The sequence below is a fragment of the Siphateles boraxobius genome, unplaced genomic scaffold, assembly GCF_051911475.1.
Source record: "Siphateles boraxobius isolate OS27281-9 unplaced genomic scaffold, OSU_SipBor_1 33, whole genome shotgun sequence".
NCBI classification, from domain to species: Eukaryota; Metazoa; Chordata; class Actinopteri; order Cypriniformes; family Leuciscidae; genus Siphateles; species Siphateles boraxobius.
The window spans coordinates 2,709,607-2,736,133 of record NW_027508953.1 but is presented as its reverse complement, the minus strand read 5'-3'; the positions used below and the strand labels follow the sequence as shown (position 1 = coordinate 2,736,133).

The 26,527-nt window shown below is 37.5% G+C and overlaps 2 protein-coding genes across 5 annotated transcripts in view; one reads left to right on the top strand and one right to left on the bottom strand.

The window, feature by feature from the left end:
* fam135b (family with sequence similarity 135 member B) overlaps positions 1-23,376 on the bottom strand; it is a 66,039-nt gene extending 42,663 nt beyond the window's left edge. The window contains exons 1-3 of one of the 3 annotated variants that reach the window (XM_077194947.1): positions 23,047-23,376; positions 11,309-11,400; positions 1,862-1,941 (exon numbers count right to left, since the gene is read on the bottom strand). In XM_077194947.1, coding sequence (XP_077051062.1) covers positions 1,862-1,941; positions 11,309-11,397 — 169 coding nt within the window. In that variant the 5' untranslated portion in view covers positions 11,398-11,400; positions 23,047-23,376. Of the gene's footprint in view, positions 1-1,861; positions 1,942-4,116; positions 4,168-11,308; positions 11,504-23,046 lie in introns of those variants that run through there. The other 2 variants (XM_077194946.1, XM_077194948.1) reach the window with 2 other exon arrangements.
* The window catches only part of col9a1c (collagen, type IX, alpha 1c), a 57,018-nt gene continuing 35,353 nt past the window's right edge, over positions 4,863-26,527 (top strand). The window contains exons 1-3 of one of the 2 annotated variants that reach the window (XM_077194957.1): positions 5,985-6,068; positions 6,629-6,701; positions 12,735-12,892. The gene's annotated coding sequence lies outside the window, so the exon portion shown is untranslated. Of the gene's footprint in view, positions 5,118-5,984; positions 6,069-6,628; positions 6,702-12,734; positions 12,893-26,527 lie in introns of those variants that run through there. The other variant, XM_077194956.1, reaches the window with a different exon arrangement.

Sequence of the window (26,527 nt, the reverse complement as noted above, 5' to 3'; positions counted from 1 at the left end):
ATGAGTATTTTGAGTATGTTCAAATAGGGTGATGATGAGTTACAGGTGCGCAGAATGGAAGGTCAACAAACTTTTTGACCGTGCCATGTCGAGCATTGGAGTGTGCAAGACTGTGCTCGTGCCCAACAAATTTGTTTTGAATGAGATATTTTGGTTTAATTTTTATTATCGTTTTATTTGTTTTTTGCAATACCAAGTGGACAATAAATGGATTTGGTTTATCCGAATTAATTCAAGGTATGGACAATCAATTCATTTTATTCAAGACAAGGCACGCGTCAGAAACAGCCGAAATAAGACCATCTGCGTCCCTACATATGTTAAGTTACCAAATGTTTTGACAATCACAATACATTTATTGTGATGTTACCACCCCCCTCCAAAATTCTCACTCCAAGCTAAACTCAAGTGTTGGCAGCCCTGATAATGTCTCATGTAATCCCTCAATCGGCGTTTCAACCGCTGGAAGACGTCAATAAAACAGCTTGTATGTCACACAATTGCCTTTACCTCAGAAAAGGTAACTTAGACTGTCCAATGTTTAGAGTTCATTAGTTAGATACAAACACAGAGAGGAGCTTATTTACTGTTAATTATGTTTGAATAAATGCATTATGAAGACAGGTGTTTATGCAAAGTAGGCTACCTTATGTGCAACTGTTGTACAAACATTTACATTGTTTATTTGAGTGCAATGATTATATCTGAAAATTAATAGCAGTTCAATATAACAGATTAATAGGCTCTGTTGTTCATTTTAACCTCAAATATTATAGCAATCTGTACAAAATGAGAGGGTTCCTGTATATTTTACATAATAAGTTGGGAGAGAATTTTTTCCCCCTTAAGGAAATCAAAGTATGGCAGATATTCTGAAATATTGGTATTGGAAATTTTGTTTCAGTGCATCTGTTTCTATTTAATAATAATACCATAGGACAATTGTTCCGTTAGATTATGGTTTCTGGGTAATATTGTAGACATATAAATATATAATATATATATATAAGTAGCTAAATCAGCTGTTCAACTGTAATTATTTTATATACATTTAGAATAGCAAAAGTAAACACTTTCTTTCACTTTCAAACCTTTCACATCAATGTTGAACAAATCATGTTTTGCTCTCATTTTCTTTGTCGAACTGTTTTTGTAGTTTTAGTGCATAATTGATCATTTGTCAGACTTTAAAAGCCTCATATCTAGAATGGTAAAGACTCTATCTCTGTTTGAGTCTCTCTCTCTCTCTGTCCTCTAAAGACTGTATTTTTGTCTCGAAAACTTTGTGTCGGAGTGGTTTATTCTGCACATTTATTTTTAACTGCAGGAGTAGAAAAACAGTGAGGGGAATCCTCCCAAAAGCCTCTTGGAAAGAGCCCTCGACTGAAACCCTGGAGCAGACTCTTCCGATGGGCTTCACTATCGTCCTGTATCCATTAAAACAATGTATAGACTGAATAACTGTAACCAAAATGATTAAAGTCCTCACAAACAAATGCATTGTGCATAATAACAGTGCTTGCAGCAAGTTCGACAGTAATTTTCTCTAAAATTGTTGTTCAGGTGGTGAATTTAAATTTGGAGTGCTGCTTTAATGGTCACAGTGGCCCTGTTAATGGAATAAATGTATAGACGCATCTCCACATAGAAGATATTAGCATGCTGAGAGTCTAAAACTCTTGGATGATGCATCTCGAATCCAATCCACCACTAAACATATTAAATCAAAAAAATGGAAATCGAAAGAATGTAGATACACTCACTAGCCAATGTCACTGACTGATGACACATACATTTATGGAGACACTGACACAACACAAAGTAAAGATGGTCAACATAGGTCAATATAGAAAGTTCTCACCTGTGTATCCAGGTGTTGTGGCAGTGATTCTGTGGGGAACCCGAGGAGACACGCGTAGACCTGCCCTCACCTGATAGAAGCTGCAAGTGACAGAATTATTGAAGCATTATAGATTTTATTCACAGATTACAAAGTGAAAAAGACCCAGAACTAGACCTCATTTGATGAATTATCATCAGATATGTACAAGTTTGCAGTTAAAAGAGACAAATCAAAACACAGAGCAAGTTACATCGTGTCTGAAATAGATGATGTCCTTGTTTAAAAAAACACATAGCATTAACATGAAATCAAGATATAAAATAAAATCATATTATTTTTTTTCAGTTTTTTCATATTTCACGTGATTTCAATTTATGGTTAATTAAATGTTTTGACACTTGTATGATAATAATATTTCACAATATGACTTTTTATTTTATTTCTCGTTATGATTATTTTTTGATGAAATAAATGCAGCCATGGTGCGCTTGTTTTAAAAACATTTAAAAATATGAATTATTCCAAACTTTTAGAATAATTTTCAGGGTATATAGTATATATAAAAATAAAAACACTTTGAATTCTATATAAACCAAACTTGTGTTTCCTAATAAAAGACTGTGGGGATGCTCTTCCTACTGGTAAATTTTTCTACAAATGTGACTAAATTATTAATCCCTTCTGGACAAAATAGCAATAAATAATGGATATAATGCATGTACCTTATACCATTTACACTGAACAAGGCTGAGATAAACAGATATTTTATCTGGTCAGTGTGAAATCTTACGTAGTGAATCTCTAGATCATAAATAATGATGATGAATTAATGTGAAAGCTTAGTCGGCATGTTCAGACGGCCCAGACTCCATCAGGGGGATAGTACAGAGGTCACCTTGGCCAGTGAACTGACTGCGGTTGCATGTTAAATGTTGAAGCACTTCCCAGATCATACTTTCTGGAGCTCCTGGACTGGGTCAGGTCATCCCTGTACTTCACATCAGCTCCGCAAGACACCACAGTATGTTGACAGTACATGCTAAAATATGTCTACTGCACATGTCAAATACACAAGCTTCACCACATCTACAGTATGCTAAATGCAACTATAGTTCCACGCTGAAACGTTCCCATAACACTTGCTTACGTTAATACATGCCTACAGCATGCTGCAACAAAACACACATGCACTGCTAAAGTGCTAAATGCTAAAGTGTCAATAGCATGCACTAAAATGTCTGTAGCACATGCTAAAACATGTCCGCAGTGCAGTACAAGCTACGACATGTTTGAAATACATGATGCACTGTTGCAGCATGTGCTAAAATGTCTGTAGCGCATGTTAAAGCATGTTGCAGCGTAACACAAGCTACAACATGTCTGAAATGATATAGCATCTGTCTGTAGCATGTTAAAACATGCAGTGCTGAATGCTGCTGAAAACAACAGCTTCTTGCAAGCGTTTACACAAAAAAATAAGTAATTTTTAATTTTTGCAAGTTTTGCAGGAAAATTGCTGTAACGCGGTTCTTATGGGAAGAAGGAGGCGGAAACCGGCTAACAATCAAAGACTTTAATAAATACAAAAACAAATACAAAAACAAAAGTATAAGCCAGCAGCCCCTCACGGAAAACACAACATAAATCCAAGCCTGGCCTCTCTCGATCTCCATTGTCGTCGCTCCTCCTTTTATGCTTCCATTCCTCCGTGAGAGACACGAGACTGGTGCGTTGTGCAGGTGTCACTCATCAGTAATCACGCCACCGGCCTCGTGCCGCTCTCTCACGGCCCTCGGCCTCGTCCTGCTCGCCACAATTGCTTACATACATTATATCGCCTGTGCGTGTCTCGTCATGTCTGTAAATCAAGAAACGTTTCTCCGGATATTTTGACGCGTGTCTGGTGTGGGAGTGGCATAGGTCTGCGTCACAACGAGCAGGAAAGGTTGACGTGGAGCAGCTAAATATCCAACCTCCAGAGAATGACTCATTTAAAAAAAATGGCAAACAGATGAGAGTCTGCTGGCAACAAGAAAACCCGACAGATCTCGTAATAATACAAGAATAAACATCGGCTTGGCTTTTCGGAGATGGCAAAAACTGAGGGATTTGACAATTTTGTTAAATCGACGCAGAGATTATGTTTTTATTACTCAACAGGTATGGTATTTTATTGAACAGATAAATTGTTATATGTAGCTCTCAATCAAAGTTCAAGCATGTAAAGCATTATCTATTGTGAAGGGTCATTTCATTATAGTTGTTGTACTCACTGCAGAGCGTTGATTGGTTTACAGAGAATCATCACTTGCGTGTGCTACAAGGGGAATGACAACTCTAGATGTGCCATTTTTTAATATACAGTTGAAACACAATATCTTTGCAACACAATGTTTTTTGTCTTGTGACAAACAGGCACATGCCGAGAAGCAAGAACAAAATCTGCTGTAGGTCCTCCAATTGGTGTTTACTGTGTCGCTTTCTTCTTTGCGCGAGAATGACGTTGATCGCTACATTCCGGCATACGCCACACCCATCAAGTAAAGGTACTATTGGCGGTGGAAACACAAGCCGGATCAGTGTTTACTGTTGTACTGTACTGTACTGTACCACTCTGTGGAAACGAGTCATTAATGGGTAAAGCTACAGTAGCCTAACGTCTGCAGCTGGTCAACTGGATTTGTTCCCACGACTTAACTTTGTACTAATTAATTCCCTTATTTTAATTTTGCTAAAAGTACACAAAAATCAAAGTACACAAAAAGCTATCATATGAATTAAGAAGACTTGGAATGTAGCATGTGAGTGATTTTGACTACTTTTATGGTGTCACAGTGTATGGTTTGTGTTTCCCCAGGTGTCCACTAGAGGTCTCTTCCCCATACTGTCACCATTCACTCTGGAACTGCATTTCTCATAATCCTTTGTCTGTTCTCATCACTCCTGATTGGACTCAGCTGTTCCATATCACATTGTTAGTTTCTTTGTATATATACCCTGTCTGGTTAGTGTTTGTCACGGAGTTGATGTCACTTACACTTCCAAAGTTGTTTCTTGCCTGTTCTTGTTTTGTTTCGTTTCTTTGTTTATTGGACTGCTAATATGGATTTTGAACCCTGCATGGATGACTATGAATTGGATTGCCCTAACAATAAATATACTGCTTTTGGATCTACCTGTTTTCCTGTGTGTTCCCGTGACATATGATGCTTTTTTATTTGTATTAAATGTCTCTTTCTGTTCCTCAGAGAGAAGAATGGTTTGGAACCTGACGGTGAGTAAAATATGATATATTTGTTTATTTGTTCTTTTCTGTTTCACCAAATCCACATCCTCATCTTCAACGACATAACACACACACACACACACACACACACACACACACGCACGTGCACAGGTAGGGCTCAACTTGTGCAGAGCACATGCCCTTTTTGCTCTTACACTCGAAGTGCCCTTTTTTTTTTGGTGGTGGTGTTTTTCTTCTTCTTCAATAAATCAATGCTATTGGTCACCCTTTACGTCTGTCTGTTTAAAAAATATTTAGCCAATAAAAGTTCTTAAAAAGAGCTCGTGTGAATCTTGTTTGATCCTCAAACTGTCAGTAAACCTGATAACTCCGCCCCCTCTATCGTGATTGAATGAACTGAAGCTCCGCAGCAGCCGCACAGCGGACAGCAGCTGAACGAAGTTTTGCAAGGGTAAATAAAGATCTTGTTGTTTGAATAAGTACTAAACACTTTGTATATAAAAGATCATATTTTATTTATTTTATGTCTGACTGAGACATGTGGGACCTGAGAGAGAGGTCTAGGCTAGAATTTGCCATCTAGTCATAGCCAATACTTAGCCTACACTTAAATAGCCTGTGCATACAGTAGCATTTCATCTTTTATAAAATGCGATTTTGGCCAAATGTATTTTACAACAGGAAAAACTGAGCGCCTATATAGCTACAACAAACTTAACCCGTTGATGAAAATGTAATGTGATGCCGCCGGCGCCGTTTTAATGACGGACTAAATGCACATTTGCACACATTCGCTGGTCAAAACCCCGTAACTGTATTTGAGTTTGACTTTTGTAAAATGTTAACAATATATTCATAAGTAATACAACAACATATAATTTGTTTTTACCATAGGAAAATCATAAGCACAGGCGCGCCCCCGCGTTGTTTCGTACTGAAACTACACAAAGCGACTGAGTGATCCTCGTCGTCACCTAGGTAATATATTTTTAAGAAATTTTCTTCTTTGATTTATGATTGCTGATACACTTAATTTATTAACATTTCATCTTGTTATGGTAATAATATTAAATTATGGTTAATTCAAGGCTATTGATATGCACGTAGCCTATATTTGCTATATATATTTTTTTATCTATGGTATTCTATACTCTCCGCTCGTCCTCACATGTATAAATGTATAAAAAGTAATGTTGTAGTAGTAACTAAAAAAAAACATTACAGAAGATCACTGTGAAATCTTTATATTTTATCATGCAGAATGTAATTCATGATTTAATTCATTCCAATGCTTAATTTATTTGATCCAAAATACAGCAAAAACAGTAATATTGTGAAATATTTTTACAATCTAAAATGACTGTTTTCTATTTAAATATTTTAAAAAGTAATTTATATCTGATCAAAGCTGAATTTTCAGCATCATTACTCAAGTTCAGTACTCTTCAGTGTCACATGATCCTTCGGAAATGCTTTTCACTGCAACTGTACTTTTCACACTATTTTATTTATTTATTTTCATTGCTGGCTTATTTTAGGGAAAGTCTAGTGAACAAGGGACCTTCAAGAGACCAACATTCCTGGTCCTCCACAGTATCAAGTTTTTGCCAGGTAGGCGGATACATGTTGGATATGCTATAGTTGTATGGCTATAGTTTCTTATAATCTGGAATTGAGTTGGACATAATTATTTAAATTATATTTCAAAATAGATTCTCAAATACTTGATTCATGTTTATGTGTGACATTGAGAAGAGGGGAAGGTAGAGCAGTGTTAACCAAATAATACAAATTAGCTTATGAAAGCAAACACAATAGCTAAAAAAAATATATTTTTTATTGAACTTTTTGTGTGCAAAGAACAAAACTAAAAAAACAAAAAATATATAATTTTTTTTATAACTGTAACATTTATTAAAAATATATATAAATGATATAACTATTTTTTGTACTTATATGAATTCTGATTACATGGTGGGGGAAAAAAAGGGATGGGGTGCCCTTTGTCAGTTTCAGCACATGCCCCTCAAAAGGTCTGTGCACGCCCCTGCACACACACACACACACACACACACCAACGAATGACTGCTCACCTAACTTCATTCCCCAACAGATTCCCCATGCTTACTATAACGTATTCTGTTGGGCTCCACCAGACACATATAGGCTAAAGTTGTATTATTTCAATCTGTCCCGTTCTATTGTTAGAGGCTTCTCTTTGGAGCAGGAACTACATACAGTGGCTGTAAAACCAAACAGTATATAACAGCAGTCTGTGTCTTCTGGGGATTATTCCAGAGGAGATTCAGAGGTTTAGCTTTCTGCTTTATGGAGGGGGAAGGGGCAGTCAAATCTCTGCAAAGCTATGTTTCAGCCAACAGCCTTGCTTTAATCTCAGAGCAAACGCAGTGAGCTGAACAACATCATGAGTGACCTCTGCTTCACACAGCTGTCAGGAGACTGGTTGAGGATAGAGAGGAAATAGTATTCTAGATCTGCTGACAAACGGGTGTCTAATGAGACTTAACCGACTTTAGATGCTAGCTTTATTGTAGATTCGTAGACTCGTTTTATCCAATTCACAGAGCAAACTTGTTAGGTTCTTTTTTTAGAAACTTTGTTTATCACCCTTGTTGATTACCTTTGTGATAGCTCTGCCTTCTTAAAGACAACATGAACTTTCTGTTTTAAACAATCCCTTTAACATTTTGTGGTCTTCAAGTCTTTCTATGGAAGTTGCCTACAAGTTTAGTAATCATGTAGTGTGATGTGTATTCAAGAGATTTTTGTCTGAATAAAATAGGCACATTTTATTTACAGGGTAGTATTATTTTTCATTTTCATTTATTCATCTGCCAGTCTTTTGTGTTATAAAATTAACAAGTATGATTAGTAGAATATTTCTTCAAGCTTTATCCCTCTTCTTTATCAACAACAGTGCACAGAATGTGTACAAATTAACTGCCAACTCCACTGTTAACACTCACGACAATTTATATTAATTAATTATACATTTTTGTGCACTGATGAAATTTGTACAGTAACACCAGGAATATTTTTTAAATACGGTAAATAATTAAGTTTGTGTTCACTAACCATTTTAATGGTCTTTTTTTCATTAACCTCAAGTTTTTGGTAATTATATTTGTATGTAAAATGGAAAATATCAATTTAAAGTCCTATATAATTGGCCCATTTTAATCTCCTTTTTGCCTTCGCTAATTCATTTTAAACAGACCTGCATAATTTTTGACATGAATTATTCTATTTCATTGTCATAAACTTGTGTAATTATAAAATTAGTAAAATGTTGTTTACACTTAAACATATATTTAAAATGTATATTTAGTGTATATATACCATATATACATTTTTATATATTTAGTCATATTTAATATGCACTGCCATTCAAAAGTTTGGTGTCAGTAAGACTTTGTAACATTATAAATTTACATATATAACATTATGTAACAAATACACACGTAACATTAAACATTTCAAAGAAATGCTGTTCTTTTGAACTTTCTCTTCATCAAAGAATCCTGAAAAAGGCAGCATGTTTTCCACAAAAATAGTAAGCAGCACAACAGTTTTCAGCATAATAATCAGATTTGTTTCTTGAGCAGCAAATCGGCATATTAGAATGATTTCTGAAGGACCATGTGACACCGAAGACTGGAGTAATGATGCTAAAAATTCAGCTTTGCATCACATGAATGAATTACATTTCAAATGCATATAAATAGAAAAAGTTTAATCAAATTAATTAGCATAAGGGGCTTCTCTCAAAAACATAAAAAATCTTACCAACCCCCAACCTTTGAACATTTTTAATGTCAACCCCTCATCCAAACACTGAATTAAAACCAAAGTGACTAGTAGAACTTCCAGAAGAATCATAAAGGTCATGGCAGGCAGCACAGTTTTGTCCCTGAACCTCACATTAGTTCCTAGTCAGATCTCTATATGCTGCATAGTTAAAAATCAGTGACCTGTAAAGTCATTGAATTCCCTGTAGACTTCACCTGCTGCTCGCAGCAAAGGTGTAATTGATTTGGCTTGAACCAATGACAGGAAAATAATGTACAAAAACAGCAAAAATCAATCATTAATTTACCAGTCTACTGAACCGAACACCTTCATGTGATTCCTTATGGTCTTAGCGGGGGAGGTGTATATGAAAACAGCGTTTAACACTCAGTCCACACTACAAGTGAGCTGTACATCAATGTTATAACAATCAGTAAAGATGTCAATATTGCAAACAACACAGCTTCGGACATTTGCAGTGTAGACAACATTTTTCGGTTATAGTCAAAGCAAACTAGTTTTTCGCATTTGCAGTGTAGATAATGGGTGCATTGACAGTTACAGAGTGGATATTTTTTCTAGTAACTTCATTGAGGTAAACAAATGTGTAAATAACAATGTTATTAGCGAGGAAGATTCTCTCCTCAAGAAATAGCTTGCATTTCTGCATATACTAGACATGAAATGCTACAACCGTCACTAAAAATAACAGCCTCGTTACTTTTCTATGGGAATATTGTCGGTAAACGATTTTTTTTACATGAAACATACAGATATAGATGAAATTCCTAAAATAGGGGTCGAATACACATAGAGAGAAGTGAGAATTTTTTTTGCACCAATAGTGGTAAGAGCAAGCAGAATATAAATACCTTTTTTTATATAGGCCTATATATTAATTTTCATTTTATTATTTATATTCCACCAAATCAGCTTATCTTTGTAAAATGGTACATCTTTTTAAATATCTAAATGTACACAATCAAGCATTATTTAATGATAGAACTTTAGTAATTAGAACAAAACTTAATAAGCATGCATGAATGCATATTTGTCAACTTAGGAGTGGTGGTGGTGCTTAAGATATTGTTGTTCATTCAGTGTTTCTGTAAAAAAAATAGATTATAGTAATTATTATTAAAAGATAATAATCCTACTACTAATAATGACAATATACAACACATGAGCTGCTGGGTTCGTGAATGTTAATCAAGTTGTCAGCGTTTGCTCTAACTGATTTGCTGAAATTAAAACAGGGATGAGCGCCATCCAATGAGATTGCCGTTTGCGGATGAGCTCCGCCGGCACCCACTACCAGAGAAACCGGCATATTTTCAGCTTGTTCTTAAAAGCTGAATAATTCTAGATGAATTCTGTTCAAGTATATTGTTTATGTATGTAAAACTCTCGCTCTCTCACTTTGCGTGTGTGAGATAAACGCGATGGCGAGGGTGTGCCTTCACACTAGAGTTTACGGTACGTCAAGTACGCTGAGGTGAATTTGAAATACTAGTACAGATCGCTTGACGGAGAGCGAAACTCTCAAGCGCTCAGTCAGTTTGATATATTTTGATATATCAAAATATATCTATCCTAAACTTATACTTGGCATCTAACACACACACTGGCATGATTTACTCGCAATGTAGAGGGTTGGTCTTATAAAATCATGCCATTGGTTGAGTGAATGTTATGTCTCAGCCAATCAGGCTGTTCGAACAGATTGCAATTTCATTTGGTGTCACTAATAGCCTAGAAAAAAATCTCTATGGAATTGCAGGAGTTCTGATAATGTATTTCCTGAAAAAAAAATTTTGTTTTACTGTTTTTTGTTTTTATCAGATGAAGTCTGCCTTGTTGAGCATAAGAGACTTCTTTCTAAAACATTAAATAAACTCTACTGAAACTATTTAAGGGTAGTGTATTTTTGTAAATAGCAGACTATTCTTTAGTCTTAATAGCCTTTAGCAGATGTTATTCAGGTTCTCATAATAGAGAGCATTTGGTTGGAGTTTTAGATACAACCTTGAGTCCAAGATGAGTCATTAACACTTTTTTTGTGTGTGTGTGCATTTTACCATTAAATAAAATGCATATATATGCTAAAAGTTTGTTTTGTGTGCCTTTGGAACACTTGCTGGTAGCATGTGTTCTGAAAGCTAATGAGACATAAACTAAAACCCCAACACAATGCCATCCATTCATTGCATTTAAAAAGAACATGAAAACATTTCTGGAATGTGAGAGCACATTCTCAATGAAACTGCACAGACTTATCCAAACTGGCTCTTAGGGTTTGTACATGATCCCGTCACCATGTGCTATTCCTGAACAGGTTATTTACAGAACAGATGCTTTACAAAGCCATTCATCAGAGCCTTCAAACATGCAGAAGAGCACAGACTCACCCTCTCTGGAAGAGATCCACATTGTGAAACTTGTGCAACTCCAGTGAGAACTCCACAGTGCCCTGTACTTCCGACATCATCCATTCCATCACCTAGAGAGAACAAGAGAAGTTCATTCACAGTTAAACACATCAAGCCTTGCATGTCTTATCTAACCCCGAATGCATTTCTCTTTCAGAACTCTGTGTTGCTGTACCGTTGTCAGCAGAGCCATTTGCCCATTGTTAGGGTGTGTGTTGTTCAATGAACATAATCCAGTGACTCAGTAATAGAGTGGCAGACGCACACCCGTGACTCAGGAAGACGCCATTTCTAATTACTCAGGCTGTGACTCATCTCAGACAATATTTGTTCTGGGAACCTGATGTGCCGCTATGAGACAAACCAATGTACGATGCACAGCTCTAAGACGAATGACAGCGGTGGCATTTCTGGACATGATCCCAAATCATACTTATGACACAATCCGTCTCAAAGACGCCGCAGCTCAAAGCCACTTCACTCAAGCTGGACCTGTATGAGTGTGTGGTGCTAATCACATCTAACGGCTTCTTCCCGCACAACAGGTTGTGTAGTTGTGACACAAGTGGAATGGCTGGAATCTGAGAGGATATTGTTTTTTCCTAAAGCCTTATTGGCTTTATGGTGGAAGAATCAGCGTGTTTTAGACGGGACAACTCAACCATCGTTATTAGTTTTCACAAAGTCACTCACAGTTTCTCTGTCTGTCCATCATTATTGTCTTTATTGTGCGCTCTCTTTCATAACTTTGACAGAAAGACTGATATATCCACCAGGCCATAGCCCATATTGATGCCATATTGATGATATTGATCAGATTAATAAGTGATTATCAGTTCCAAAATCTTGAGTAACTTTTTTTAAATAAATTGTCTTTTTAGAGCTTTTACTATCATTAAATTGTACCTCATTAAGAGGTGCCCAGGACACACACACACATCAATATTTCTTCTGTAATACAGTAATGAGAATCATCATTTGTTATGCGGAAAAAGGCAATATCAGACTCATCGTTGTAATGAGAAATAAGGGGCATAAAGTGCTCAATTATGCTGAAAATAATGTTGCAGTGAAAATTAAGAGTCTTGACAATAGAAATATTGTATTTTTTTATTATCTGTATCAGTCTAATTCGCCTGATATTGGAAGCAGATAAACTCAGAATAGTTGAAACTGTTTTTTATGCCATGTCACGTCTACATTTTCTATAAAGTTAAAATGTTTCAATGTCTTAATATTCTAGATTCGACCTTCCTGGAAACTATTTCTTAAAAAAACATTTCATAAAATCAGCAGTCATATCAGTTAATATGTACAGCATGGAGTGGAATTCATTTTAACAGTTATGCTTCATTTGTAAGCATGAGTTTATTTCGGTTGACTTATCTATTATTTTCTTTTCCAGCAGTGAAGACACATCAAGGCATTTTTCTATGAAATACGCAGCATGTCCATAAACTGCACCGATATATTGCCACCCGATCTGCAGATTTTAAGGACGTCCCATCGGCGGGGGGCAAAGAAGCAGAATTTCCGGGATATAAATCAGCTGGCACGTTGAAGGTGAGCTAAACAAAACAGTTGCAACAGTGTGTGACGGCCAAACAGACGTGCACCGACCCTTATGATCCAAGTGTGTTTTATACAGTCAGTTAACTTCAGTGTGTGCTCATTATTGTCAGGCTCCGGTGAGCATTCAAATCAAGGTCAATGAGCCATATCCTCAACTTTATGTCTCAAAGTTCTCATTTAAGCTCAGATTAGATTTTCCAGACAAATTAAAAAAATAGGAAAAAATAAGATTTTATTTATTTACTTTTAGTAGCTGAACAAAATTAGTACCCATGTCACAGACACAGGAACACCCTCACCTTGGTGTTTCTAAGCAGTTAGAGATGCATTTTCCCCAAAAACTCTTTTCTGATACTTGTGCTTTGATGTCACTGTGTCCAACAATGCAATACATGACCTGCCATTTCAAGTATGATATCATGAATATAACAATAAACTTCTTTTTTATTTCTTGATTCAGTATTCTGCCAAAAGTAGACATTTTTACACACATTCGGATTGAACATACAAAATAGCTTTATTTGTTTCCAACTGGATTCGTTGAATTCAACAAGTATTGTAGAGAAGTTGGGTGACATACTGTACTTATTATAGCAATTACAATAACTGGGTTATAACTAGGTACTAATCATTGGGTAATTACACTGTAAGTACACAAACTGTAAAATCAAGTTTTTTTTTTACATTTATGAGAATTCTAAAACATAGCTCAATCACAATGCAAGTTACTGTTTAAAATGCTCTCATCTGTTTTGCTGAAGCAGTGTGCACAGAGCCGTGTGACAGCTTCCTATCAAATGTGTCGCACACGTCCTGAAACGTAAAGCCAAAGCATTTCTATCGCCCCCCTCGGTGGCTGGCTGTATCATAAACCCGCCCTTTTATCAAAAGTGATGCAAGCCAAACTAAGATCACTACTGCGCAGACTCAGGCTTCGGATTACGTAACTGGCCACGACTGTTTCTGGGATATTTTGACTTCGTCCTTTTTTGTTTTGTTTTTTTTGCAGTCTATGCTTCTTATTTATCAACAGAGATAATTCAAATGTTACCAAACTTTGTGAGCTATAGTAAGGAAAACTACAGGAGCTTCACTGTCAGACGTGATGGGGGAGCTCAAAAATGTTTCTCGTACAGTAGCACCGATGAAATATTGATAGGAATGTTGTTTCACAAAACATTAACAGAGGGAGTTGAAAATGAAACAATAAAGGGGCGTGAGCGTGTGTGACGTAGCATTAGATGGCTATTATGAGTGGTTTAGTCCTTCGTCTCAGTATGGCGGTTAAAGGTTAACAGCTCTGGAGCTGCAGCACCTTCCTCTGGCTGCTGATGCTGAGAAATGAAAAATGTGTTTCCTTTGAAATGCTGCCCTTGCATTAACCGACACAATGTTCCACCGTGTTTGCTTCACTTCTTGATTCAACATCCTGAGAGCCAGTCTGAGATGGGCCGTAGAGCATTGACCTCTGCTGCTGCTTAAGCAGAAACAGAGGGCATTATGGGTAGCAATGCTTACTTTGAAACATGCAGTGTGCATTAGAGATGCGCGGATGTGTTATTATTTCATCCACAACCGCATCACAAGACTCATCATCCGTCCGCCATCCATCCGCACCAACGCTTTTGACCAATTTTCAAAACCGCACCCGCCCGCCATCCGCTGATTGAGCGATACAAGGCACTGCTGATGACGGCCGTGAGACTAGAAACCTCCCGCCACCCGCCCGAATTTAATTAAAATATTTTTTTCTTCACGTCATCCGCCAGATCCGCGGTTTATCCGCGGAGTTCGCGGCTGTAACCGCCAACCGCGCATCTCTAGGGTGCATGTAGTAAAACTTTTGTACATAAGATTAGAATAGAATAATATGAAGTTGTTTCAGGTAAATCCATCTGTTAAATTAATAAACAAAATAAAATATGAAGATGCTTTAGTAAAATATACCTGCTAAATTAATACATATAGAATATATTATAAAGTATAAAGTTTTTTTTGGTAAATGCATCTGCTAGATAAATAAATAGAATATAAAATAGAACATAGAATGATATGAAGTTGCTTTAGGTGCAAAGACCCTGCATAATCTGCTTGATTCATTCTACAAGATTTATATATGATGCATATACAGTAAAGATTCATGTGTGTAATTAGATTTAGATAGTGGAGTGGTATGATGATGAAATAATATTAACTGAGTTCACGACTTCCTTTACAAGGAAAAGTCATAGACAGCGGATGTTACCGGACATTAAACTGCTATCAAAAATGTTGTTTGCAAAGGAAGTCTGGGTAATGAATCTCGGTGTGTTTGTACTGTGAAGGGATCAGTCGAATGTATTACTGGGCACCTTCACTATTCTCAGAGATCTGCAAAAATGATGGAATGGTAACCTGCACTGCTCCAAGTTTACTTCCAGCAATATTCAATATTCTTGCGTATCTCTTGTGTGGTCATAAATCTACTGCTGACTGAAGACACTTGCTCGACTTGTGTGCTTAATGAATTCTGTAGGCAGTGGGCTTGCTGTGAGTGATATATGATTTAATTCTGGCAATAGTGACAAGTCTTATGGGCCTGTCAGTTTGTGTCAGTCTGTATGTGTGATTGCATATATCTATTTTTGCCTGTTTGTAATTGTATATTGCAAATGTTAATGGCACTTTTCATGAATAGAGTACAAAATTGGTCCACTCTTAATAAAATGAAGCCACTTATACAAATAGTCGGTGAGAGGAGGTGCTTGACCTTCAAAAATTGTTCTTCAACAACCTCACATGGTCAGTGTTTGGAATAACGCCGTTTAAAAGACAAAAACTATTTTTTCAGTAATGGGGTAATCTAACGAATTACTTTTCCCGTCGTTACAACGCTGTTAACGTTACTGGACGTTGAATGCGGTGCGTTACCACGGGCGTCTGTTTGGTTTGAAATGTGCTGGGGACAGAGACGCATTCGGAAGTGTATTTTCAGAAGTGCTGGGTACAAACTTGTCAAACTGTGCAGCCTCTCTGTTCAACCCGTAAATAAATCCAACGATCCGCAATTTTTTTTGAGTTCTTAAATCGTCTAGTGGAAGATCTTTTGCCAAGCGTGTCAGAGGTTACGGGTTCTAATCCGCACTCGTATAGTTTTTTTTTTCTCTCATCAAAACTGAATATGTTCATCAGTGGTTACAGTCTATATCAAGCAGGGACACGTTTGTGTGCATTTTATTTTGTGATTTCACCGGAATGAATAGAGTCGTCTCCACATCGGCGATAGATTGAAGCGCGCGTCCGAGTGAAGACTGCGAGAGCCACAAACACTGTATCCATGCAACCGATCGCCGTGGCAATGAGCGCTCAGCTTGATTTCAAAAACAACACATTTTAGCGCTAGATCTCTTATTTAATTGTGAATTAAATGGCAACGCATGGCGTTGTTAGAGTTTGATTTATTTAATTTGCTACAGTTACTGCAAACACACTTTATATTATTTAACTGTTTACTTTTGAAGAAAATACTTGAAGTACAGAATGTCTACCAGACCTGTTGTCTGACATTGGGAGTTTGATTTATTTAATTAAGAATAAGACTACAGAGCTAAACACACTTTTTTGTTGTTTAAAAGTTTACTTTTGTTTTGAACAAAATACTTGGAAGTACAGGTTGTTTACTTGGCCAGTTTTCTCAGGTTGAGAGAGTTTGATTTAATTTGCTAGAGTTAAAGGCACTTTTGGTGTAACTGTTTACTCATCTTACAAAGATAATACTTGAAGTGCAGGGTAGACCACTTGCTGTCTGTCGACGAGCAATAAATTTCGAAAGTTATGTACAAACACCTGTCTGTTCTACTCATTTCAACTGACTTGTAAAAACTGCTAAAAAAAATCCAAATTCTTTGACATATAGCAACTTTTTTTTTTTAACAGTAACAAAAATAGTTACTTTCCCTGGTAACGAGTTACTTTTATTATAGAGTAATTCAGTTACTAACTCAGTTACTTTTTGGAACAAGTAGTGAGTAACTTAACTAATTACTTTTTAAAAGTAACGTTCCCAACACTGCACATGGTCAAAGTAGTTTGATATAGTTCAGTTTGGAGTCTTGCATTAATTGCAACAATTGTGTTTTAGGTAAGAAAAAATGTATTGGCTAAACTGAGTTCATTGAAATATTATGAGCTGCAACACACACATTTATCCATTTCATAAGGTATACCTGTTCCGCTCGTTAATGCAAATATCTAATCAGCCAATCACAAAGCAGAAACTCAATGCATTTAGGCATGTAAACACGATGAAGACGATCTACTGAACTTCAAACTGAGCTGCAGAATGAGGAAGAAATGTGATATAAGTGTCTTTGAACATGACATGGTTGTTAATGCCAGACGGGCTGGTCTGAGTATTTCAGAAACTGCTGATCTACTGGGATTTTTTACGCATAACCATCTCTAGGGTTTACAGAGAATGATCCTAAAAAGTGGAAAGTTCCACTGAGCGGCAGTTCTGTGGGCGAAAATGCCTTGTTGATGCCAGAGGTCAGAGGAAAATGGCCAGATTGGTTCAAACTGATAGAAAGACAAATGTAATTCAAATAACCTCTTGTTACAACCAAGGTATGCAGAAGAGCATCTCTGAATGCACAACACGTAAAACCTTGAATCAGATGGGCTACAGCAGCTGAAGACACACCGGGTACTGTACCACACCTGTCAGTTAAGAACAGGAAACTACAATTCACACGGACTCAACAAAATTGGACAATAGAAGATTTGAAAAACGTTGCCTATCTGATGAGTCACAATTTCTGTCGCGACATTCAGATGGTCGGGTCAGAATTTGATGTAAACAACATGAAAGCATGGATCCATCCTGCTTTGTATCAACGGTGTGGGATATTTTCTCTAGACACTTTGGGCCCCTTAGTACCAATTGAGCATAATTTTAACGCCCCAGACTACCTGAGTATTTTTGCTGACAATGTCCATCTCTTTATGACCACAGTGCGCCCATCTTCTTATGGCTACTTTCAGCAGGAGAATGCACCACAAAGCTCAAATCATCTTAAACTACTTTATTGAGCATGACAATGAGTTCACTAGACTCAAATGCCTCCACATTCACCGGATCTCAATCCAATAGAGCAGCTTTGGGATGTGCTGGAACGGGAGTTTGGCATCATGGATGTGCAGCCGACAAATCTGCAGCAACTGCGTGATGTTGTCATGTTAATGTGGTCCAAAATCTCTGAGGAATGTTTTCACCAATTTTTGGAATATGCAATGAAAAATTAAGGCAGTTTTGAATGCAAAATGGTGTACCTAATAAGCTGGCCAGGGAATGAATATACAAGGTTAAATGGCTGAGCTTAACAAAGAATTGATATTGTACTAATATGATTTTCTTCCAATCCATGTTGTTGAAAAGGCCAAATGATTTCACTCCCTGTGTAGGAGGGCTGTGTTTATTAATATTGTCTGCTACAATGAATTGAATATCAAAAATCAAATATGTCAAAATGATGTTTCATTAAAACTGAACACTGTGTTCACTTGCACCACGTGTCAGACAGGAAGGGAGCCAGCGGACATCTCTTTCACCCCTAAGTTTAGTCGTGTCTGAAATAGATCATTAAGCACTTAGGAAGTTGCTTGGTAAGTCACAAGCTTTTTTGCATTCAGTTAAGACGTTCCATGTTTATAGCAATTGCAGGAATATGACCATAATCTATTGATATGAAATCAGTTTAAACCTTAAAGTGTTAGTTTGCCCATTTAAGACATGAAGTTGTATGGAATCCTTACCAGCACTATAGTGCATACACACTGACCCACTCTGTAGTAACCTCCCTGGTCAGAGTTCTGGCCGCTGGAAGTTTTTCAAGAAAGTACTCCCGGTTAGTTTCCGGGGCCTCAAAACTGTGCGTTTTTACGTGAAAAAATGATTTGCGTTTCAAAGCTTGATTAATTTAACACACAAAAAACACGCCGGTCAAAATTCATATACCTCAGTTTTAATCGGCACTATTTTCTTTCCATTTCTATCAATCCGCGCTGCTGTCATTGTCAACAGTGCGCACGTTCCGATCAGCTTTTGATAGCGCGACTCGCTGACAACATGTCTGACTGCGAAACTTCTGATGATGAAACCAATTTTAGCACAATGTCAGATGGAACAGATGAGGATGAGATGAGATGAGCAAAATAGAGATGAGTAACAGCGCCGGGATCCGCCCACAAAGTTACTTGCGCTTTGCGCTTTGACACTTGCATTTCAGATCGTTAAAATAGGGCCCATTGTGCTTTGAATGCACATTTTAGCAAAACTAGTTGTTTCAGCTACTTCACAGCTATTTTATTTTGGAATAGTAACATACTGTTTTTCTCAAGTAAGCTGGCTGTGACGCAAGTCTTTACTTTGCTCCAGAATTAGAACAATTTCCTACAGTCAGAAGACAGGGTGAGATGACAGGGGTTTGGATTTTGTGGTTAGATCACAAGACACAAATATGACTGAACTAAACAAAGCCATTATTGTGCTTATTAAGCTTATTGTGTAATGACTGAGATGGATAACAGTGTTAGCTCAGCTCTAATGAAAGTCCTGCAGTAGGACAATTGTGCTTGTAAAATTTTTATGCGTCATGTGCTTGACCCTGCAGGAACAATGTGATAGTGAAAAGAGATTAGAGAGATCACATGAGAGAGAGTCTGAGTGCAAACGGTTACAAATCCACTCAAAGTGACCTGAGAAAACCTGCCATGAAATACACACATGCTGTCTGACGGGGTTTACACACAGAGCTGTTCTCATTGCAGTATTCACAGCTGACTCAAATCTGTTAATTTTTAAAAACATTCTGAATAGTCATAGATCACTGCCTGAAATGAGTGGGTCATATAGAGATAAAATCAAGCTTAAGTACAAAGATGACACTGCCTGCATTACATTGTGTCCTAACCTAGTTTGACACAACAAAATCTTATTCTTGAAGATGATTTAAAATACTAATGTAACTCAATCAAAGCCTATCAAAACAGGCTATTTGAGTTTAAAGGGGCATTCGGCAACTCTAGCTATTTCTTCGCTGATTTTCACTTTTGTTGTCGCATGTTTTCTCAACGAGCTCCCCCTACAGCTGTGAGGCGTATATTTCACAACACTGTCTTATAAAAACTGACTTGTGGCCCCTCCTCCCCCTTTCTACCGCTGCTCATGTGCAGTTGTTATTATCAGAGCCGGCCAACTTTATCGTGTGGAGCTATGTCTACCGAGGTGGGTAATTCATCATACACATTGAGGGCGGCGTGTGTGTTTATGTCGAATTGCCGTAAAGCAGTTTGTGTTTCTCGCTCGTTCTCGCTTCTCACGAGACTTCCTATTTCCAACTTACCCGGACGTTAGTCCCCATGTTGCAAGGTTGGTTTTCCACCTGGGAATGCTGGGAGGAGCGGGGAAAGTCACCATTCTCACCAGAACAGGTTATTAAACCATCCAAATTATTTCTAAACGGTTTTATTAAGTTGAAATAGTTGCCGAATGCCCCTTTAATGTGCAGGTTTGAGGAGAAGAGGTTGACCAATTAAATTCTGCTGTGGGCGTGGCTATCCAAGTAACAAAATGTCCACTTGTTGCAGCTGGTTAGTACAAAAATTGCATGGTAGATATTTTTCTCCTGTTCATTTTATTGTACAACACTGTGTCCTAACCAGGTATGAAGTTTCCAGCTTAAAGTCAGTTGTCTGTCCACACTGAGAGAAAAAAAAACCCTGGTAACTGTCAACGATACGGTGTATTGAATGCAGCGCACGATAAGAAGTCCAAGGTAATAGTATTTAATGATCAAATCCAAACACAGGAGAACACAACCACGTGAAACATAGATGAGAACAGACAGAAACAGACAGAGCCTAAGGGGCTGCACACGACACCATTTTCAACTTTTTATGTGTTTTGGGCGTTCATTACACGACCACAGCGTTTTGGGGAAAACGCAAACTTTTGAAAACGGGATTCAAAGTGCAAGCTTTTGAAAACGGCCTCCGTGTAAATGACAGAATGCGAATCTCTGAAGATGATGACGTCATGCACATGCGTATTTCGTGTTCACTCTACACTGTTTCATCGCCATCCGTGTGAATGGGGATCGTTTTGACAATGGTGTCGTCTGTACACGGAAAAACTTCTCCGTTTTGAGCATATCGTTGTCGTGTAAACGTACCCTAAAGGAGAACTCAGGGTTTAAATACATGGTACAAACAAAGGGAACTAATGAGATGATTAATGAGATCACAGGTGAACAGGATAATTACCTAAACGAGGGGATGAAGTCATGAACACGAACACAGACCAACTGACTGAAACAAAAACATAATGACACGGAGCATACGTCTTACAGTAACACTTGTTTTAACACTTATTCAACATCTATTTTAAGGTGCAAAGTTACACGTTACTACGTGAAATTATGCATAATTTACTGTTTTTACTACACTAAGTACAAGTAACTAAGTAGTTAATTAATATTACTTAATACTTATTTGTGTAAGTACAATGTAACTACATCGCATTAAAATAAAGTGTTAACAAAAATGCTGAATGGCACCCCATAATGAGAGACAACTTGAACATAGGCCTATTTCATATTTAATGTACAGCTATTTGTATATCAATTTCACTGTGGGCGGAACTACCAAGCAGAAATTAAACAGAAGCACTGTTGCTCTATATTTGTCTTCATCTGTTCGCATAAAAAGTCTGAACGATACTAAGTAGTTTATGAAAACAATCAGTCACAATTCAAGAATTTTAATCCCTTAAATTCCTGTTCTCTGAGCATTATAGAACTTTCTGTTGATTATTCTAGATCGTCTACAGTGACTAAACTTAGCTGGTATTCTATGGTAAGCATTCCCACAAGATCATGCAACGCGTGTTGCCTGGAGCAGTGTGGACAGACATGACCAATTGGAAGTCTTCTGGAAAATCTGCTGTTTTAACACATCAGTACAGCGCACTGGCGTCTAGGGTATTTCTTGTCCTCCGGCAAGCCAGGGCCACATCCATTAAACCATCAAAAAGCGCCTGTGCCCTGGTGGGACTCGCAGGTTTGCATTTAAATGTCACCATCTATATGGTTCAACATTCACAGTGCTTATTTACAGTCCAGATTATTCCAGATTTTACACTGGCCTGTAAATGCTAGACTGAGTCAAATGCCATGAGCTTTTTTAAGTCTCCTCTACACAAGATGTAATTTGAAAAATAGATCCGCAGCCCGATTCGCCAAGACGGGGCTGTGAATGTCAGATTTATTGACCTTCACAAAAAGACGTCATCCCTCAACCCCCTGAGCAATTCCTGTTTTCATCTGTTGATTTTTTTTTTTTGTCTCTCCATGTAAAACTGTCCCTTTAGTGGTGAACGTCTGAATTTGACACATTATGCAGAATAACAGTAATTCCAGAGTAAAATCCCATGGGATCTGTTCCGTTCTCAGTGAGCTTCTGTAGCCAGGAGTTTCTTGAGTCTTCAGCAGGCTGTTTGTGTCAGTTCAGCTCTGCTAGAAACAAAATCTCTGAGCGCTAGAAGAGAGGTTCACACTCAGTTTGGTACCAAACCAGAAGACTAGTTTATTCCTCATCATAACATAAAATGCGTCATATACCATGCAAATCCATGTCATGACTCGTATGTGGTTCCTTCAGGTTTTGATTGAACTCTTTCTGACCTTACAAACGACATATTAGCCCCAGCTAACTACTGTACTTACAAACAACAGAAACCAAACGAGTGTACATGCACCTAAATCAAATCATTCCCAGTCGAGGTGTCCGGCACACAGCGTACCGCTCAAGTCAAACACCAATGTCATGCTTCAAATGTGTTGTTGTGGTGTACAAATACATGTCTGTGTATTTCTGATGGAGCCAGATGGCTGGCGCGTTGCATTGGCAGAATATGCATCCAATATGTTCCTAACAAGGATTTATGCCGGATAATGGAATATTTTCCTGCCAGTCCATCTAAGAGAAGCTTAAAGACCAGACCAGACTAGACAAGTCATTAAGAAACGGCAGTCAAAAGCAGTCGGTCGACGTGAGCCAAACACAGAGGAACAATTAAAGAGAAAGAGCGTAAACATCCATCGCCTTACCTGCCTGTGCGACGACGCGACCCCGTAGGCGTGATCTGAGCACCCGCTTTGATCCTATGTCATTAGTTCAGAGGGAGGGAGTGTGTGTGACTACGGCAGGTCTCAGTGTTGACACGGACATGAGCGGCTCACGGCTGCTTCTGCTGCTGGTACTGATGCTGTTGTTGCCATGGTGATCATTCAGCTCCTGCGCGCTGCGGTACCGCGCTTGCGTTCTCCCACCTCCAGAGATGATGTCCAATCTGCCTAAGTGCTGCTGCGCCACTCGCTTGGCCCTCTCTCTCTCTCTCTCTCTCTCTCTCTCTCTCTCTCTCTCTCTCTCTCTCTCTCTCTCTCTCTCTCTCTCTCTCTCTCTCTCTCTCTCTCTCTCTCTCTCTCTCTCTCTCTCTCTCTCTCTCTCTCTCTCTCTCTCTCTCTCTCTCTCTCTCTCTCTCTCTCTGAAGCTGGATGCATGATAATGCTCAGGGATAGATCTGTGCTCTGTGATGTCAGATGCACTATGCATGCAGGCTTACGCCAGGGTCAATAGATGTGAGATAATTAAACTTTACACACATTCAGCACACCATATGTGTCCATGTACTTGTTGAGGATTAAAATCTAAATTGATTGTGGTTGGATTGAACTATTTCCCTTTGCACATTATAAATTAAGTAATAAACCAATCAATAAATCATGAAATAAACTAAAATAATTACCAAAATGATTTGCTATGTGTGTGTGTGTTCACCTCGACCTAATATATCAGCATTGGATGGCATCTTCCAGCAGCTATTTTATGAATGGCTTTTTGCTTAAATGGCAGTCAGACTCTAAATTTTAGAATTTTTTTAATAAATTACATTGCTAGTTATTGTCAGAGGGTTTATTATTAGTATTATTTTTATTATTATTTTCCTTGCCATCATATATGGATCGATTTATTTTAAAGATAAAATTATATTTGACATAGTGTATATTATTATTATTTAAGAATGGGTTAAGTCACAATACAACTAAAAACCTTGTTTTGTGTACTTAAAGTTAAAAGACATGGTTAACCCTGCCAGTACCTCCCCTTAAAGGGACAGTTCACCCAAAAATGAAAATTGTCAACATTTACTCAGCCTTAAGTTGTTCCAAACCTGTATGGATTTCTTTCTTCTGCAAAAGAACAAAAGAAGATATTTTGAAGAGTATGGGAATCTAAACAATTGATGGGCCCCATTGACTTCCATAGTATGGGGGGAAATAATATGAAAGTCAATGGGGTTCATCATCTGTTTGGTTACCAACATTTTTCAATATATATTCTTTTGTGTTAAGCACAAAAAAATAATTCATACAGGTTTGGAACGACTTGAGGGTGAGTAAATGATGACAATTTCCATATTGGGTGAACTGTCCCTTTAATACTCACACAAGATTGAGTTAATCACACACGAGGATTTTGATGTTCTGGGCAAAAAATGGTCAGACCATCTTTTTTAAACAGTATTGCTGTAAGAAGATATATTAAGTATATGCCCATGAGTGTTGGGTGTTAAGCCTCTGCTATTCGTAAAAACATATTTATGTTACCCAGCGTTCAGAGCATTGACACTGATGGTTGTTTAAACACACTGTGTGTGCTGTGCAGTAAGAGCATGCAGGTCTGTTTTGGTCAGTGAATGTAGAGGTCACCTCACTGTGTGTACCAATCAAATATTGATGCTGTATCGGTGCAGTCAGTATATACATCCTTCTGAGAGTGTTTTTAAAAGCTCACGTGGGTAGTTGCACAATAACGCAGTATTTCTGAGTACTAGCAGACTCTGCAGGTGTGCAGGCAGTGTTATGGGTTTATCTAAACGGCACCATCTGGTCTTGGACAGGTAACTTCCTGATGTATCTGCATACAGGAAACCCGAAATACTAGAGGGTGATGCCATTGCATAAGCAAATACCATGAGTTCTGCAAACCTTAGAAACCTGCAATTACAAGCTCTTACTAATTCTGCAGTATTTAGTATGTTTGCTATAAAAAAAAATCACATTTTCTGAATGCACAGAATGTGCAAATGAACTGCTACATTTGCAGACATCTAAAGTGTATAACCAGAGGACACTACTTTATATCCAATAATGCAATAACTTGACCTATCAGTTTTATGAATGAATCGTAAGCAATATTTACTGCAATTTTAATCTTTTTTTTGTGAAATTTCATGAAAAAGACTGCTTCAACCAGGTTTCCCCCCCATCTGTCATCGGATAAACAGTTTTTTCTTTAAGTAATTTCTTTTCAAGGAAATCAACCCATGAATGGTTTACCTATATATGTAAACCTATATATATAGGGACAGGAGAAAGTATTTTAACAAAAATGACACACTTTGTTTTAAAAACATTTTTATACAAGATTGGATTTTAAAATAAATGTTTTTACTTTTTAACATCACTTGCTGAAGGTCATGTGACAGCAGTGTTAGAGGGAATGCTACAACAAGAATACAACTTTTTTAAATGTATAACTGAATCTACTAGCATGCAACTATTGCTATTTCTGTTATATACATTTAAAAGTATTGTATTTACCATTTTTTTAATCATAATGGAACTTGCTCATGTGGTAGTTAAAGTACTGTAGGTAACATTATATCACTTAAAGAAATATATGGTTATAAGTTGTAAAATATACAGGCATCCGGTAAAACTGAAAACACCCTAACCTTTCACACAGAAATCCCAGTAAATTACCGTAAAATGACCAGAATGAGTTTACCGGTACATACACAAATATGCTGTCCAGACGTTTTGACAGCATTTTGGGTTTGTTTTGGGTTCAGTCAAGAGACTATTCATAAGTCAGCACCAAAAAATCAGTAAATTATGTGATGTCAGTCATCGGAAATGATCTTTAAATGCTGTGCCGTTGTCTTCATTCGCCTGCATGAGGAGAATCGCTTTGGTTTCACTATCTGTTCAATTTGACAGTTGTCAAATGACAAATTTATATTTGGATTTTAACTTGCTTTTCGAACCCTAAAAAAGTGCATTCTCTATAGTATGAATATGTGTAGTATAAATTACATTCGTAAGTACTACATCCGCCATGTTGTTACTGTCACTTGACCTACCAGCATCGGTTGTAAATCCTCTACCGTGGCTTCGTGCTATAGACCTTATGCGCCAAAGAAACAAGGGCGCAGCCATCTTTAGAATATTGTCTTTGAACTTCTGTTTTTGCGGTCGCTCTGTATATTTCTATGGCATTGCTGTCCAGGAGTAATTAGCTTTTGAAGTGGATTTACGTAATGTAAAGTTAATGAAAGTTATCATGAGGATTGTAATGTTTAAAGCAGATGTCTTAAAAAATGTCAGTAGACCGGGAAGATTTTAAAATAAGCCGTTAATTTATAAATAAATTTTATAAATTTATTAAAATAGGCAAGATCGCTGTGAAAATACAGACCGTAAGACAAAAGACAACGAGTGCAGCGCTGAAAAGGGACAGGGCTAC